General features: G+C 52.8%; 8 protein-coding genes across 8 annotated transcripts; 4 read left to right on the plus strand and 4 right to left on the minus strand.

Annotated features, from left to right (window-relative positions):
• Nucleotides 1-144: 144 nt before the first annotated feature.
• On the minus strand, nucleotides 145-2,138 carry BDZ99DRAFT_510716 (cytochrome P450; the record flags this gene model as incomplete). The annotated part of the gene is made up of 4 exons (XM_033724486.1): nucleotides 145-176; nucleotides 344-865; nucleotides 920-1,630; nucleotides 1,751-2,138. 4 exons carry the CDS (start codon nucleotides 2,136-2,138, stop codon nucleotides 145-147), a joined length of 1,653 nt encoding a protein of 550 aa, XP_033573348.1.
• Nucleotides 2,139-3,960: 1,822 nt separating this feature from the next.
• BDZ99DRAFT_501230 (FAD/NAD(P)-binding domain-containing protein) lies at nucleotides 3,961-5,702 on the plus strand (the record flags this gene model as incomplete). Its single annotated transcript, XM_033723794.1, has 5 exons — nucleotides 3,961-4,147; nucleotides 4,212-4,761; nucleotides 4,814-4,877; nucleotides 4,925-5,286; nucleotides 5,340-5,702. The coding sequence occupies 5 exons, from the start codon at nucleotides 3,961-3,963 to the stop codon at nucleotides 5,668-5,670; spliced, it is 1,494 nt and encodes a 497-aa protein (XP_033573349.1). The 3' UTR covers nucleotides 5,671-5,702.
• A 507-nt stretch (nucleotides 5,703-6,209) lies between these two features.
• BDZ99DRAFT_538606 (NmrA family protein-like protein) lies at nucleotides 6,210-7,296 on the minus strand (the record flags this gene model as incomplete). Its single annotated transcript, XM_033726651.1, has 2 exons — nucleotides 6,210-6,250; nucleotides 6,333-7,296. The coding sequence occupies 2 exons, from the start codon at nucleotides 7,294-7,296 to the stop codon at nucleotides 6,210-6,212; spliced, it is 1,005 nt and encodes a 334-aa protein (XP_033573350.1).
• A 1,240-nt stretch (nucleotides 7,297-8,536) lies between these two features.
• BDZ99DRAFT_538611 (uncharacterized protein) lies at nucleotides 8,537-9,339 on the plus strand. Its single transcript, XM_033726652.1, has one exon. The coding sequence runs from the start codon at nucleotides 8,582-8,584 to the stop codon at nucleotides 9,110-9,112; it is 531 nt and encodes a 176-aa protein (XP_033573351.1). The 5' UTR covers nucleotides 8,537-8,581; the 3' UTR covers nucleotides 9,113-9,339.
• Nucleotides 9,340-9,392: 53 nt separating this feature from the next.
• BDZ99DRAFT_479646 (uncharacterized protein) lies at nucleotides 9,393-10,010 on the minus strand (the record flags this gene model as incomplete). Its single annotated transcript, XM_033722266.1, has 2 exons — nucleotides 9,393-9,871; nucleotides 9,944-10,010. The coding sequence occupies 2 exons, from the start codon at nucleotides 10,008-10,010 to the stop codon at nucleotides 9,393-9,395; spliced, it is 546 nt and encodes a 181-aa protein (XP_033573352.1).
• A 2,315-nt stretch (nucleotides 10,011-12,325) lies between these two features.
• On the plus strand, nucleotides 12,326-12,565 carry BDZ99DRAFT_394267 (uncharacterized protein; the record flags this gene model as incomplete). Its single annotated transcript, XM_033715881.1, has 1 exon — nucleotides 12,326-12,565. A coding segment is annotated over one exon (240 nt), but the record flags the coding sequence as incomplete, so codon positions are not given.
• A 229-nt stretch (nucleotides 12,566-12,794) lies between these two features.
• BDZ99DRAFT_479647 (uncharacterized protein) lies at nucleotides 12,795-13,478 on the minus strand (the record flags this gene model as incomplete). The annotated part of the gene is made up of 1 exon (XM_033722267.1): nucleotides 12,795-13,478. One exon carries the CDS (start codon nucleotides 13,476-13,478, stop codon nucleotides 12,795-12,797), a length of 684 nt encoding a protein of 227 aa, XP_033573354.1.
• A 519-nt stretch (nucleotides 13,479-13,997) lies between these two features.
• On the plus strand, nucleotides 13,998-15,359 carry BDZ99DRAFT_465974 (DnaJ-domain-containing protein). Its single transcript, XM_033720667.1, has one exon. The coding sequence runs from the start codon at nucleotides 14,070-14,072 to the stop codon at nucleotides 15,135-15,137; it is 1,068 nt and encodes a 355-aa protein (XP_033573355.1). The 5' UTR covers nucleotides 13,998-14,069; the 3' UTR covers nucleotides 15,138-15,359.
• Nucleotides 15,360-16,008: the final 649 nt, after the last annotated feature.

Genomic DNA, 16,008 nt, shown 5'->3' on the forward strand with positions numbered 1-16,008 from the left:
CAACTACACTGGTCTTCGCTGGCTCTGCATCGCAAAGCAGAGGTTTTAATTGTCCCCCTGATTTATTCTACGTAGGGTTTGTTCTGTCAATTTGTGTACTTTCCAAGCTACAAGCATTGGTATCGACATGACCCCGATCCCTTTCTACATTACTTCATCCCCAATTCCGACATTACCTGGTATTTCAAGTTCTAAAAAACTGCATACACCGGAAATCAAAGCCCTGACATCTGCGCGAAACACGACCACAAACATTACCATCAACCAACCTCTGTGGCAATTCCAAACAGGCTGACCTTCTTTTCAGACGCCGGATCATGACCAAACGTCATCCGCTTCTCACGCTTATCCGCTTGCTCCGCCTGCTTCAAGAAGTCGGCGCGAGCCTTGATGTCTACGGCCTCTGCAATCTTCCACTGGTTCACGACTTCCATCCTCTTCCGCTCACTCCGGATCTCGAACGCCATTTCAAACGGATCTGGCTTGACGATAAGGAGTGAATTCGACTTGTCGAGTGGAACCTCAATCTCTTCCCCGGTCTCCGGGTCTATCTTGCGCTTGAGATTGAAAGCCCAAGCAAGTCCGCCGGCAGCGAGTAGCATCTCGTCTTGCGTAATGGACATGCCAAGGCACTGTCTCTGACCCCACCCAAAGGACGTCATACCCTTGAGGTTAGGGAACTTTGTTAGGGGAACTTGGAAGGTAGGCCAAGGAGCTTCAAGCCAGCGCTCGGGACGGAAACTGTCCGGATCTGGGTACTTAACGGGATTGCGTAGAAAAGCAAAGTCGAGAGGGAGGATCCGGGTGCCCTTGGGGATGAACATGCCGTTGTACATGTCATCGATTTCGACTTCGTGGGCGACACCTACGGATCGTAGTCAGTGGCTGAAACTCCAAGTTGATGGCGAGATTAGCTTACCTGTAGGGACATTCGGCTTCCAACGCATAGCCTCCTTGATACACGCCCGCAGCGTCGGCAGATTCGGGGAGTCGTTCAGCGTAGGCATACGTTCGCCACAAGCCTGCTCAATCTCCCTCTGGCATTTCTCTAGCCACTGCGGATGATGGACCATACACACCAGGAAGTAGTACAGCGGGCCTGCCACAGTAAAGATTCCCACGAGCGCCATCATTCCGATGACCGACGACGCTTCGTATTCGCTAGAGATGTTGCTCGTACGGCCAATGCTTGCAGCCTCGAGATACTGTCGCGTGAAGCACGGACGCTGCTTCCCCTCTGCCATCTTCTGTTTCGTTTCCCGGAGTCGCGTCATCCACCACTCCTGTTGTTCGTCGTGTCGCTTGCGCTCAGCGATTTTCCAAGGGTTCATGAATGTTGGAAGATGCCACAATGGCGTCAGCACGTTGGTGATTGGACCAGCGGGAGACATCTGAGTGAGCAGCCCCCATGCGCTCTTCGTGCAGTAAGCGCTCAAACTAGGGTCGTCCCATGTAAGCTGGCACATGACCTTGGACGCCATGTCTTCGAGGGAGAAAGAGAAGTTGTCGGGTTCTTTCAAGAGATTGTAAAGCCACCGCTTCACTTCGAAGTCCATCAAGCCGTGATAATGTGCGTTGCTGGCTTCGGTGAGGTAGGCGTGGGTGAACTTTCGTTGACGGGACCAGTATTCTGCGAACGAATGTAAGTGTGTGGAAGGAAGACCGAGTGTGTGATATAACGTTGATAAAAGAAAAGTGGCAGCAATTGGGAACACGCACGAAAAGTACAGCAGCAAGGGAGTCTACTTACCATTTCTACCCATCAATGGCAGGTACTCCATCGAACCATGCGTGCTCTTCGAATCAAACAACGACCGGATCACTGGCCGATCCGAATATACCTTCGCTCGCTTGACCAGCAACTCCTCGGCCATTTTCTCATCTGAGACGATAACGAAGTTCGCACCGAGCATCTTTGTGCGATAGATGGGTCCGTATTCGTCGGCCCAGTCCTTGAATTTCAGCCACATGAAGTTGATTGGGAGATCGTGGACTCGGCCGACCCAGGGGATCATCCAAGGTCCTGGCATTCCTTGAACATTGAATTTGGCATTGCGACGAGTAATTGCGTCGGTGATGGCGTAGATGGCAACGCCGAAGATTGCAACTGCAACGATGAGAATTGTGACGGGATGCATGGTGGTGGTAGTGGTGGTGGTGGTGGTGGTGGTGGTGGGTGATGTGGTACGAGTCGAGTGCAACCAAGGAGGCGATATAGTGAGCGTATGCTAACGAGAGACGGTTGACGTATAGTGAATTCCAGACGAGACAGAAGTGTCAAACTGCCGCGTAGTGATTGTCGAAGAGCAGAGAGTGAAGATTCACTCAATGCGTGGAACTGAAAATATGGTATGCGACTCGCCAGCAGTAAACAATATCCGCGAGGTGTTTAAAAACGGACAAATGACAGCCCGATGGTGTAGCAAGATTTATCTGGGACCTTGAGGGGTCTCTGGGCATCTAGATCTTGAAATACATCCGCTGCACAGAGATATCATCAGGCGATCAGCTACGGGGAGCTCCAGGGCCAAACAGCGACCTATCTCCGACACCCTCGATAAACACTAACCCGAAGATCAAGTTGAAATCGAAGAGCCTATCTTCCCGCATCGACGTGGCATGCAGGAACTTTGATAGGGACGTTCGGGAATACCACCTAGATGTAGAGGCCGGTGGCAAGGCTCGGGAGCGGGTGGTGTGTGAATGGGCTGAGCAATCCCCAAGTACGTTGTCCAGGCATCGAAAGGGTTTCAATTGGCGCAACAACAGAAGTAAGGCCAATGAAAGAGGCGGAAGTGTGGTCATGAAGCTTTCACAGGGGTAGAGCTAGTGATGACAGTCACTTTTAGCTTCGAGCGGTTGTGATAACGAACTGTCTCCAGTTTTGGGTCGTTGACGACAACGCTCAGGGCTGGGACAAGGCTTTGGAAAGCTCACAGGGTTGCTAGCAGTGCTGTCACCCACTGTCATGTGGAGAGTCTGGTGAATTGTCTAGTTTACGCTCCCCCTCTCGACATTTGCCAAATATCATGCTCCCATGTTTTGGAATAGGCTCTAAGAATTCAGCGACTTGCCTATCACGCTTACCTCTAGTAGACTGACGCCATGGTACTTAGGAAGCACCACATGTCAGCCTTGCGTATCGACATGACCAGTATCCAAGCCGCCCTTCTTACATGGTAGCTCTGGTTGGGTCCAACGCTTACGCAGGAGCGACTTCCGGCACTCTCTGTTACCTCAAACTCAAGGCCGATTGGTACCGTATGTGGCGCATTTAAGGGGCAGCCCTACCCGAGCGACGTACATGTGTCGGGTTTCCGCTACCTCGTGAGATTCACCAGATGACGTTGGTGAATTCATGATGCTGGCTCCACCTTACCCAGGACAACCCTGGGGCCGCCCGCAACCCCACCCCGGTGTAGATACGCTACTGCAATCAAAACACCCCCAGAATAATTCCCCCCCGACGGCATCTGGGCCACTCGGGCTGGTCCGCGTCGATTGTGTGGATCCGTAGTAGCATTCCTCGCCTAGAGAGCTAGCTTCTTATTATGACCCCAACGCCAACACCCCTCTCTATGACCACTTCATCGGCCCAAAGAAAGCCGTAATTGACAACACATGCCTGTCAATGCATGGGTAGCTGATTCGAGTGTTGCTGTTGAGCCGTGCGAGACTCGGGTACCTGCCGTCTCGCGCCCGTTCTGGGCAACAACAAACTACCAGGTGCCTCATCTGAGGTAACGGCACCCCACCGCAAAACCCGTGAGACATCAACCTGCATTGACCGACATGCCGACTCCAAGCGGATTTGAAGTAGTGAATGCAGCCTGATAGTGGCGCAGCAGTAGAGCACTACCGCTGAAAGGTTCCTCCAGCTACTTCACCTCGCGTGCTGTGCCGCGATACTGACTTCGACACACCTCTCTTCATCACCACACCTGCAAGACTGCAGTCACGATGCCACACTCACTCACTCACGAGGACTCGGCCATGTCTTCCAAAAGGGTTGGAGAGTACCCAAAGACAGGAATCGATGTTCTAGTCGTAGGTACCGGCCTGGCAGGTTTAACGGCTGCGATCGAATGCGTTCGCAAAGGCCACAATGTCAGAGTCCTCGAGCGCAATGCAACTATTAACACTGCTGGTAAGTGTGTCTCTCGCAACTAACTCTAACCTTTACCCTCGGATATCATTAAACAAGCTTGCAGGTGACATGTACTTCATGGGCTTAAGCGCTACCCGCTTCTTCAAGCATTGGCCCGAACTCGCAAAGGAATACGACGAGATCTCACTGCACAATGCCTGGATTGAGACTTTCAAGCATACCGGCGAGGTTGTGATCACGCCGAAGAAGGTCGCCGACAGGCTCAAGGCAGATGGCCTGGACCCCAAGACTCCCCCCGGTACCTTCCAGATGCGGCCGCTCATCTACAAGATGTTTGTGCGCCAGCTTGAGCGACTCAATATCCCAATAGAATTCAATCGCCGCGTAGTCGATTATTTCGAGGATGAGAAGACCGGTAAGGGTGGCTGTGTCACTGAGGACGGGAAGCGGTACGAAGCTGATGTCGTGATTGCCGCTGATGGTGTGGGCTCGAAGTCGCAGCAGCTCGTTGGAGGTCAGGTTCGCGCTAGGTCTTCTGGTCGAGCTATGTGGCGTGCTGCATTCCCAATTGAGCATCTGGACCAGAATCCGGAGGTGAAGGAGTTCTTCAAGATGATGCCCGGCAACGAGCCAATCGTGCGGACATGGCTAGGGTAAGTTGTAAGAGCGCTATGCAGCACCGAAATCAATCCTAACACGTACAAGGCCTTCCACATACGCTCTGACGCTCACTCGCGAAGACGTGATGGTCTGGATTGTCAACCACGATGTAATTCTCCCGGATCTTGCCTCCGATAATTAGCGCTAACGTCCCAGGTCACGGGAACTGAGGCGGAGAGCTGGAACCACACCATCGACAAGAAAGAAGTCCTCGATGGTCTAGATAAGATGCCAGGCATGGAGAAACACAAATGGGCGCCAATCTTCAAGGACCTCGTCAACTGCACTCCTCCTGACACCATCATCAACTTCGAGCTCCTCTGGCGCAACCCCCAACCCAAGTGGTGCTCTCCTGGTGCCCGGGTCATCCAAATAGGAGATAGCGCACACTCCTACCTCCCGGCGTCCGGAAATGGCGCCACTCAGGCGATTGAAGATGCCATATCTCTAGCGTCATGTCTCCAGGTCGGTGGCGCTGAGAACGTGCCGGATTCCGTGCGTGCACATATTCGATTCCGGTGAGTCTCCTCTCCATAATACTGTTGTCCATCAGTACTGATACTTACCGCAGCTTCATCCGCAACTCCTGCGCACAGAAGCTAGGCTTCTCCAACGCCGAGCTGCTCCAAGACACGGACTGGGACAAGGTGAAGCTGAACCCCCGCCGCGCAGCTCCGCGTCTACCAAAGTGGGTCTGGGAGCATGATCCTGAGGCGTACGCGCATGAGAACTATGCCAAGTGCGTGAAGAGCATTAAGGCAGGTGTTGCGATGGAGGATGAGACTTCGTTCCCGCCGAATTATCCGAAGGGCTATAGGTACAAGCCATGGAATATCGAGGATATTATGGAGGATATGAGGAACGGGAAGGAGATTGACCTGGGTCCGGGTGATTGGAATTAGGTCTGCGCTCTTGGGCTTGCTAGGTGAAGGAGAAATGGATGCGAGGCGGTGCTTGGGTCTTGATTCATACTGAGATCATCAGGCTTCCCGTGTCTTTCACATAGACAAGATTCCAAAATGTTGATGTTCTTGAAGCTGTGCAGATGCAAGTTCAAAGTTGGCAAACCAGAAAAGTGATGACGGCACCATGGATTTAGTACGCCGCTGTCACGTGCCAATTGCTAGAGTGTCCGGCGCGAAAAATCTGCTTTATATTCTAGACGTTCATGTCATGTCAAGCTACTAACTATCTTGTAAAGGTAACATGTTATAAAGGAAGGCTAGTTAAATGAGAAACGAGAGCCACTGAACTTTAGATTTGACAACGAACAACATTGCTATTACAAAACTTTCACAATTCGTTCTTCATTAGGTGCAAACAACCGGAAGATATATTATTAATAAAAGAGCGTCGCTAGCATCGACTATTATGGAACGTGGTACGCATCAATCCCAGTACCAGCACTCAAGAAATCGATCGGAACCACCTTTGAGGCGACCTACATAACCATGAAACGTCGTCGAGTATCCGCCCCACGGACTCTATGGCGTTCTAGCACAGCCTTACCCCTTCATCGCTACCGTATTCCCATTACCCTTCAACGGATCAACCCACTTCTCACCCCTTTCCACAAACGCGCTTCTCTCCCTCAGCCAAGTCTCAAAGTCCATCACGCCCTCTTTCCCATTCAAGTCCTCAACATCAACCCCATACCCATCCGTCGCAAACCACGTAAGCATCAAATTAACCTCCTTCACCAACCGCATCAGCACACTCCCAAACACCCAATACGTCGCCGGCGCCCCGCTCCCCGTAGCCTTCTTAAACGTAGCATCCAACTCCGCAAACGTCAACCTCGCCCCAGCAATCCCAATCGCAGTGCAGAAATACCGCGGGTCCGTCGGCGCCGTGAATGCCTTCTGCGCGAACCGCCCAATATCAACCACGCTGACCCACTCGTTCGGCTTCTCGCCCATGGTGTCGCGCATCGCCGCCAGGAAGACCTTCGTCGGCATGCCCGGGAGCAGATTCTCCATAAACGCAACCGGGCGCAGGACCGTCCAGCTCATCTTCCCGCCCTTGGCCCCAGCCGTGTCTCGCAGGTGGTGCTCGATGCGGTGCTTGCTCTGGAAATGCGGGATCGGGGTCTCGGCGTCCCAGGAGACCTTGTCGCCGCCGCGGTCGACGGAGCTGTAGACGAGGTGCTGCACGCCGCGGGTGATGCTCTCGTCGATGAGGCCCGTCCCCTGCGCGATTTCGCTGTCGAAGGTCACGCCCGTGCCCATGGAGATCTGGACGGAGTAGACTCCCCAGATCTTGGTGGTGCCGTGGTTGGCTTGCTCGAGGACTTTCTCGGCTTGGGTGAAGATCTCGGGAATGGCGTTGAGGTCGCCTTGGACGAGTTTGAGGCCGGGGTACTTCTGCTCGAGTTTCTGGGCAGCGGGGGAGGAGACGTTGCGGGTGACGGCTAAGAGGAGGAATTTCTTTTCAGAGCGTGAAGCATCTTCAGCGTGTAGGGCAGCGATGACGGCTGACCCCTGATTGCCGGTTGCGCCAGTGATAAGAATGGGTTTTGGGGTGTCCATGATTGAGGTTGGGAGACGACGGAAAGAGCTGGACGTGGTGATAAGGTCTACTTTAGAGCGGGAAGGCTCAACGTGAGACATTCAGGGAATAGGTGTGCAGTGAGTTATACGCTACGGATGCATTCATGCGTTCATGCACGCGGCGATCTGTCAAATGCTGCTCGGGCATATTGCCACGCTAGATTGACTGTCGTTCACCTCTATCACTCAGGGCACTACCTGTCAAGTTTACTCGGGCCTAGTATTTCTCAATTCTTTCTACCGTCTTCCCTGCTTCGCAAGAATATGCCGTGTCCTGGGAGGAAAGTAGGCTGTTTTCTGGTAACTATGCAGTAAGCTTTGAAATCATTGCAGTCTCGAAGCCCACGGGGCAGATCGGTCGGTCTCACGAACAGCCCGGAGTGCCGATAGTTACGGCTGTAAGCACACCCCGGTACATTTGGACAGCTCCCCGGAGAACCATGCTGTGACCGTCTGCAAGGTGCATGCCAATGGCGTCTCAGGTGCATCGCATGGCGTGCCCCTAAAGCTCTAGCAGGGAGAGACATTGTCGAAAGCTTAAGGATATCTAAACTGGGGGCACTTATCACCAACCTATCATAATACCTTGAAAGCTGCTTGAAACCGCGGTATCTAGTCTTCCCCGGAGCAATTCCCAACCCCCTGAGTATGCCATCACTATGTCTGAGAAGTAGGCTTATCCAGGGTGTGTATGCCACTCATTCCCGCTTCCACATCGAGTCGGGCTTTCCAAGTGGTATAGAACGACTATACTGTAGTAAGTCTCCAACCGTTTGCATCTCTAGGTCGTGACGTTCACGACCCGGATACGCGATGCGCTAGAGCTGCATACCCGCCACTAGGAATGGTGCTAATGTCAATCTAGACCACCACTTCTGATGCAGCTGTCTGATGCACACCACCCAAACACCATGCATTGCGCCGTCGTCGGGCCAATATCCCCCGGCATATTCAGACCAACATCCTTGACACCCCAAGCTACTCACAACCGTGGTGGAGAACCGAAAGCCTGGTGTTTGGACGCCAAAATGGAATCACTCACCCAAATCCGGCCATATCTCTAGGACTAGTCCACCGGAGGCTCGGAGGAAGCACCGACACCACACACTCGCACGACGGTCGCAGACATCTCAGCATTCGTACACGCCTTCGTACATACGTCGTACATATATATTAGCAATATCAGCAGGTCTTCGGGATGGCCACAGAAAGCCTTACACAAAGCACGACGACTACCGAGACCGAAGCAGCCACCGCGCCGAAAATGACAGTCGCGACGCCCTACAACGGCCATGTCTTTGCGGCTTCGAAGCTTTCCAAACCTCCCCCGACTGAACCTCCACCTTCTGCGCTCATCCAAGCAGCGCTAGACTTTCTCAAAGCTTTCTCTACGCTCTCCCCCGGGATCGTGACGTCTCATTGCACGCCAGACTTCACGCATTCTGTTTCGCCGAGCTCTCTTGCGCTGCCGTCAAGGAACCTCGAGGAGTTTACGACGCACTCCGGGCGCGTCTTTTCGCTATTCACGACGTGGGATATCGTGCCACAGAGCATCTTTGAGGATGTGGCCAAGAGCACCGTGGTGCTGCATGTTAAGATGGGCGGGAAAGTGAAAGGGCGGGCACTGGGAGATTTAGAAGTTTGGGGGAATGAGGCAGTGTTTTGGATCGAGCTGGGGCAGTTTGAGGGGGGGTGGGCGGTGAAGGCAGTGAGAGAGTTTGTAGATAGTAAGCTTGCGGAGGAATTGAGGAGGCTGTTAGCTGGGACGGCGAAGGAGAGGACTCTGGAAGAGTAAGGGTGAGGTGGTGTTGAAGTTGATAACTTTGGGATATTTAACTGCTACAGGTAGAAGGCTTAGATAGCGAAGGGTTTATGATTTTGATTAGGGTTTTTAGACATTTGAAGACATTTTTCTGTACGACTCATATAAACTCTTGATATTGTGCACACAACGAGCACGTACTAGCCAAGAATTCCTCACTCAATACGTCGAAACACAAACCAACGCACGACTCTCCCCCCCAACCCTCCACCCTCCTCCACTCAGCCCCCTTAACCTCCCTTCCCTCCCACATCTACAAAAAGAAACTCTGCCAAAGCGCCAAACTCCCCGCAACCAGCGGACTCAAAATCCTAACCCTATTCCAACTCGCCCACCGCCGCGCCACCCCCTCCGCCTCCTCCATCTCCTGCGCCCCCGCCCTCCCGGCCAGCGCCTCCAGCTTATCATTCAGCGGCTGCATATTCCGCGCCGAATGCACAATCGTCGCCAAATGGCACAGCGCACTAACCGCATACACGCGCCAGTCCGCCTGCGCGGCGTTGCCCCTGGCCGCGAGGGTGGAGGACTGGCGATACAGATACATGGCGATGGCGCCGTACCCCAGGAAGCCCAGCATGCTGATGGGGCGGAAGAACTGGTTGCCGACGGTCCAGCAGAGCGGCCACTGGCGGCCGAGCAGCTGGGCGCGCGCGGCGTGGGCGGGGGATTTGGCGGGGGGGAAGTCGACGAGGAGGGCGGGGACCGTCATGAAGGATTGGGTGATGGCGTTGCCTGGAGGGAGGGGGGGTTTTCTCAGTGATGCTGGTTAGGAGGGGGGTTGGGTTAGGAGGGGGACGGGCGTACCGACGAGGATGTAGGACATGGAGATGCAGGTTCCTGCGATGGATTGGATGAAGGGGTTTGAGGACATGGTGGGGTGGTGGTGGGGGATGGAGAGGTGGATGGAGATGGCGATGGAGTGGATGCTCTGGGTTGACAGATAGATGGTATAGAATCTTATATTGAACGTAGAGTATATTCTTGACTCGAATCGAAGATGAAACTATTTCCAAGATCAGGTGACCCGGACCTGATCGACCAAATGATTATTATTAGAGAGAATCGCGGCAGGTGCGCCCCGTTGTTCTATCATGGTACCAGCTAGGCATTTGGACGTAATTTTGATGGCGCTCCAGTAGCGCGTGTAGGAAAGACTCCAGTGACAGCTGCATTCATCGCTAGCAAGACGGATCGATCTCCGCAATCTACTCTTCGCTCGTTGCTGAGATGCAGCGATACGCACCACGGCTCCCCGAGTCGGATATGCAGAGCGGGATGTCGCTGGGGTGTTGATATGATACGCGCTTGGAGAGGGGCATGGAGTGGTTTACCTAGTAAGGTAGATCCATGGATCTATGACGATAGCTAAACATGCATGCCTACCACCTGCATCTCGGCCAATTTCTTTTTGGGAAGTAGAATCTGATGTCTCTGAGAAGCCAAAACAGGGTCGATGATGCCACTGTGCTTGAATTGACGGGGTTGGTGGTGAGATGGTGAGATGAGGAGGTTGAATGCTGAAGGTCTAGGCGAGTAATCAATCACGTGGCTTTCATCACTCTACCGCGAGGCTGACCTGCTTTCGCGCCTCTGATTGATTCTTGGCAGGCGTTGCGTTGGACCACCCATGAGTCGTCTATAGGTAGCCAGGAGCTAACCCGTTCTCACCGCCAAGAAGCTATCACGTGCCCCTTACGTGATGCTACCCCCTCAACACCACATAGGTTTACTATCCGGACATCCATCTTAAATCTTCCAATCGTGACCAAATCCCAGAAAAGGATAACCCAAAAGCTTGCGCATAACTGCACCATTAGTATCCCAGACTTCCCAATCGGTCTCTGAGACTCATCGCGGAAGCCTAGACGATACCAAACCTCATATCGATAGTGTGCATCACGTATACGACAGCTCCTTCGCAACCGATATCGTATAACTGCAGGCACTGTATATAACAGACACTTGCTACGCACGTGCTGGTCGTTTTGTCAATGGCCCGAACGACGTTGCGCATACCAATCTGGATTGAAGCGTGCCGGAAAGAGAGGGCAGTTTTATAGTGACCCGAATTAGAACGAGGACATGAGGCCGTATCAGTCCGCCTTAGGCAGTTGGACGCCCGTCAAGTATCGCGCCGGCCAGAGGTATGCCAACAGATCAGTAACAGTATTCGTTACGGCGGTCGAAATGACGTTGCTCTTTTATTGATGCAATGTTTCTCTGATGCTGGTATACTAAGGTCCTCAATGGATCTACGTAAGTGTTCGTGGATAACGGCAAACGGCAGTATCGTAAGAGATCGTGTCACAAAGTAGGCAACAATTATAGTAGTCGTCGACAGAGTCTATAGAGTGAGAGCAATAAACATGATAATGTAGAATCTCTTATTGATCTGCCAAGGAACGAGTGTTAGGCACGTGAGACCGATGGAAACCTTCGTCAGGCCAGCGCAAATCGAGTAAAAGACTTGTACCACAATCGCCGACTGTAATGCCCATGTTAGAAGCCAGACTAGATGACATTAGTACGAGATGCCGGCCAGAAAAGACCTGACTTTCGAGATCTTGGAAGCCATACCAATCTCATGCCCCAGAGGTGCATACCGACCGAATATGTTACCGAATAGCAATTCAAATGGATACAGTTATCGCGAACATCTACATCCAAAAAGCCAACATAGGCGACTGGGTGCTACACGCTCCTATTTCATTAAGTCCAGCTTACCCACACAGCGGACATGCTCCAGTCATCGATGCAGACATGAAATTTTCTAGGAGTCTTCCAATAGAAGCAGCTAATGATGAAAATGACCATGGTCGTAGAGCCGGGTATGTCAACCCGTAGGACGGAACAAGAAATGAAAATGAGGCGTTGCGGGAATGAAAAGTGGTCATGGAGAGAATCCCAGGAACTAAGAAGGGTTAGAAGGGACGCACAAGCCGGGTCCTGGCTTCGAGAAACTCCAGGAGGGATCTCACCCCTCAAAACGGGGCCTGAACATGCGGCACCTCTCCAGGTCCCAGCCCTTGAAGGAGGGGCATGAGTAGACAATAGCTTCCTTTCCTCAGAAGCGCGGCGCCACTTCTCGACCGGAACGTACCCCTTTACGCACCCTGATTCTCCGACATCTGATTTAATCCGCTGGAGTCTGACCCTTGTTTCATACCTATTCTCACTTTCACATTACAGCTGCTCACATATGCCTGCGCGAGCATGCTACAGATGTGGCATACGTCAGGCATGTGCTTGATGGGTAGGTCGATGGATGCTCTGCTTGTGGTTGATAAGTACGCGAAATCGAAATGCGTACCTGGATCGCGAACGGTGGACACGAGTATGTTCCCGATTCGGTTACGGGGACATCTACATAGCAATGTGAACATGATTGCGGAGAAGATCACCAAGGAGATCAAGAGTGGGAAATAAAATGCAGAGTGTAAAAGCTGGGCATAGATCTTGACGAAAATTTGACGAGAAGAAAAGTGAACGTGATACAGTCATATAGACATATAAATTAATACTTAATATGTTGGAGTCCTATGAAGACTCCGTGATGGATACAAGAAATGTGATATCGTAGTATGTGCCCCGAGAATGGTAATGAAAGTAGTGTCGTGTGTGCCATAATGCATCACCAACGTATCTTGCCATTTTATCATCTCAACCTAGCTTTGGAAGCACTCAAAGAAGCTGCTGGCGCCGCTGATGCTCTCGCAACATTGCTCCTCCAATCGTGCTTCGCTTTGACGTCCGTTAGGGGTAGCCCTTTATGATATAGCAGATATCCAGACACCTGGTCCGTAAGCTCCGGTGGAAGTCGGTGTCCAGCTACCAGCAGAGCCATGGTCCTGACATCAAACACCTTCTGACTCTCGAGAAGAAATTCGAGTGACTTAGCGAAGTACGACCCACGCTCCCACCACTCCACTTTACCTGCATTCAAGCCTAGTCTGATATCTTTCACTACGGTCCATACATCCCAGATAGCACTCTTTTCCCACCATTCCAGGGCGATATACAACATGGCATCATCCAGCAGGAAATATATGTTCTGACGCTGCGAATTGAGTATATGGACGAAAGGCGAATCGAATCGATGGAGCACGGATATGCTGAACCACACGAGGGTCTCGCAAGCGAGCTCGTAACCATTGGGCAGGCGGGCGAGTCGCCAGACGCCCTTTATAAAATCTTTCATCCGATAAGTGATGGACGAATATCCCCAGCCGGGTTGGATGTCGCGGAAGAAGTCGGTTGTCGAGGCACGGAGGAGGCGGGAATAGGCGTCGGCATCAGTTGAATCGAGAGGCTTTGTCGTCTCAGCAGGGGCGTCGCCCATTTCGACGTCCTCATTCTCATCGGAAACGGCATTCGGGAGATCACGGCTTGGGGCGATTGGAGGTGGCGGGGGAGGCTGAGGTGATTGAGATTGCTGAGACCGCTGATTCCCATTCATAAGCCGAGGACCGACGCGGAAAGGCGGGTTACTGTAGAAATCTGGTCGTGCGAGTGGGGTAATGCGGTCCAATGCCTGATAGAGGTGGACGTCTGTTCGGCGGGACTTTGGCGGTGGCAGGTAGGAGCAGAGGTCGAGCGGGCGTTTGGCAGAGAGGAGACTCATGCTAGAGAGCGCGGAGGAGGTAGTGGGGGTAGACGAAGCTGTGGTTGTTCGATGGCATGATGTCGTGGAGCAGACAGTGGCCGCAGTGGAGAAGCAATGCGATGCGATGCGGAGACGCAGAAAGTCATGCGATGACGACTTTGTGCATAACGCCTGAGGCTTCCGGGGTCTGCCCGGAACTTGCCGCCTGCCGCCGTAGCCTTTTCGCGACTCACAGCATTTCACCATCCTTGCCACCACAACAATCAACACACAACTCCACGTCGCGCTCTGCTCTTGCAGCCTGCGGCCTGCGCGATACCTGCTACTATGAGTTCCGAAGACCTCAAAGACCACGCCAAGACGGCCGACGTCGACTTCTACGAGCTGCTCGGCGTCGCCTACGAGACCAGCGAGTCCGACATCAAACGCGCCTACCGAAAGACCTCACTTCAGTACCATCCTGACAAGAATCCCGGCAAGCTCGATGTCATTGAGAAGTTCCACCTCCTCGCAATCGCCCGCGATGTGCTCCTCGATCCTGAGGCGAAGGCCCTATACGACCGATTGCGACAGCAGAAGAGGCAGCGCGAGCTCGAGCACCAGCTCCTCGATGGCAAGAGGCGGCAGATGAAGGAGGATCTGGAGGCGCGCGAAAACGGGTTCAAGCGAAAGCGCAACGACGACTTTGATGCCGAGGAGAAACTGGCCAGGGAGATCAGGAGGCTGGCCGAGGATGGGAAGAGGCGGAGGATGCAGAGGGAGGAGATGCTAAGTCGAAAGAAGCAGGAAGGAGAAGAGCCCGAGGAGTCGTCCATAGTGGAGTCTGACACCGCACCACCTCCGAAAAGTCCATCAGAAGTCCCCGACGAAAACCGCACCGTCAAGGTTTGCTGGCTGCGAGAAGGCGCTGGGGTAGCCATAGACAAAACCAAACTGGCCGAAATATTCTCAAAATTCGGCAAGACGGACAGCGTGTGGGTCAGGAAAGACAAGAAAGTGCGCAGGAGTGATGCTACGAAACACAAGAGCGTTATGGCGACAGGCTTCATCGTCTTCAGTTCCATCGTGGCCGCTCATGCCGCTGTGGAAGACGCGAAAGAGAAAAACCCCTTTTTGGACTCCGTGTCGTGGTGGAAGAAACCGGACATTCCGGGTATTCAGTCACCTCCTGCGCCCAAAGTCTCCGCGCCATCTACACCCTTGTCAACTCCAAAGTCATTCCGCTCATCGTTCCCAGGCGTTCGCCCAGGAGGCGCGGGCCTTGGTACCCCTTCATTTTCATTTTCTCCGCAAAGCCCGAGTTTGGAAGAGGTCACCATGATGCGGTTGAAGCAAGCTGAGAAGAGGCGTCTAGAAGATCAGATCCGGAAACAAGAAGCTGCTGCTGATGAGTAAATGCCGGCATAGGGAATTATTTGATGTTTAGCGTGGTGTTTGGGAGGTTCGGATTTGCATTAAAGATACCACTAATAGAATTCACCAGATGGTGAGTGCCGATCTGGATCCAAAGAGCAATTGACCATCTAGTCCTCGGAGGCCAGTCGTGAAGAATGCGCCAAAGCGGCACCAGTTCTTCAAGACACAATCACGCTCTTTCACGGCGTAATTACTTACCGCTCTGAAGACTTATCTTTTCCGATAGCTGCTCATGTCTCCTACTTCCGCCGGCCACATCAACACCTTGACACATTTGCTAGGCTGATAGTCTACAATACCCCATGACCTCTTGACAACAGGGCTTTCCAGACGCCACATATTCAGCCTCGGATATTTGTCCTGCAGGCGCTCTCCCTTGTCGATAGCACAAGGCTGAGTCGAGGCTGAGCTGCCAATTTTTTCAAAAACGGCTAGCGCTTGTAGCTAAGATGTCGCCAACCTTCCACCAACATCACCATGGACGCCCCACTGACTTCATTCCTCATGCAAGAGTATCCCATCCCAGCTAAGCACCCTGTCAGTTGAAACAGCTCGGTTAGATACGTACGCGCTCCCATCTCTAGGATGGCCCAGTGGCCAGCGACTGGCCAGCCATGCTAATCACCACAAGGCTGAAGCCGGAACATCGGGAAGCCTTCGGTCGCTTCCTTATCAGCTGGTGGTGACCTATTTGGGAAATCGATTTCTTTGCATTTATGGACCATCCCTCATGTCCACGCGGCCATTTCTGACCGAACCCAATGTCGGTAGAATGATTTGTTGCCTATTTCATTGCTTCGTACCCTGAATTCATCACATGAACGTCTACCTCCAATCTGCCTTTCTCAAT

This window comes from Mytilinidion resinicola, assembly GCF_010093595.1.
Source record: "Mytilinidion resinicola strain CBS 304.34 unplaced genomic scaffold BDZ99scaffold_16, whole genome shotgun sequence".
NCBI classification, from domain to species: domain Eukaryota; kingdom Fungi; phylum Ascomycota; class Dothideomycetes; order Mytilinidiales; family Mytilinidiaceae; genus Mytilinidion; species Mytilinidion resinicola.

Coding starts and splice junctions, on each gene's coding strand:
- BDZ99DRAFT_465974 (XM_033720667.1), top strand. CDS start 14,070: ATGAGTTCCGAAGACCTCAAAGACCACGCCAAGACGGCCGACGTCGAC.
- BDZ99DRAFT_538611 (XM_033726652.1), top strand. CDS start 8,582: ATGACAGTCGCGACGCCCTACAACGGCCATGTCTTTGCGGCTTCGAAG.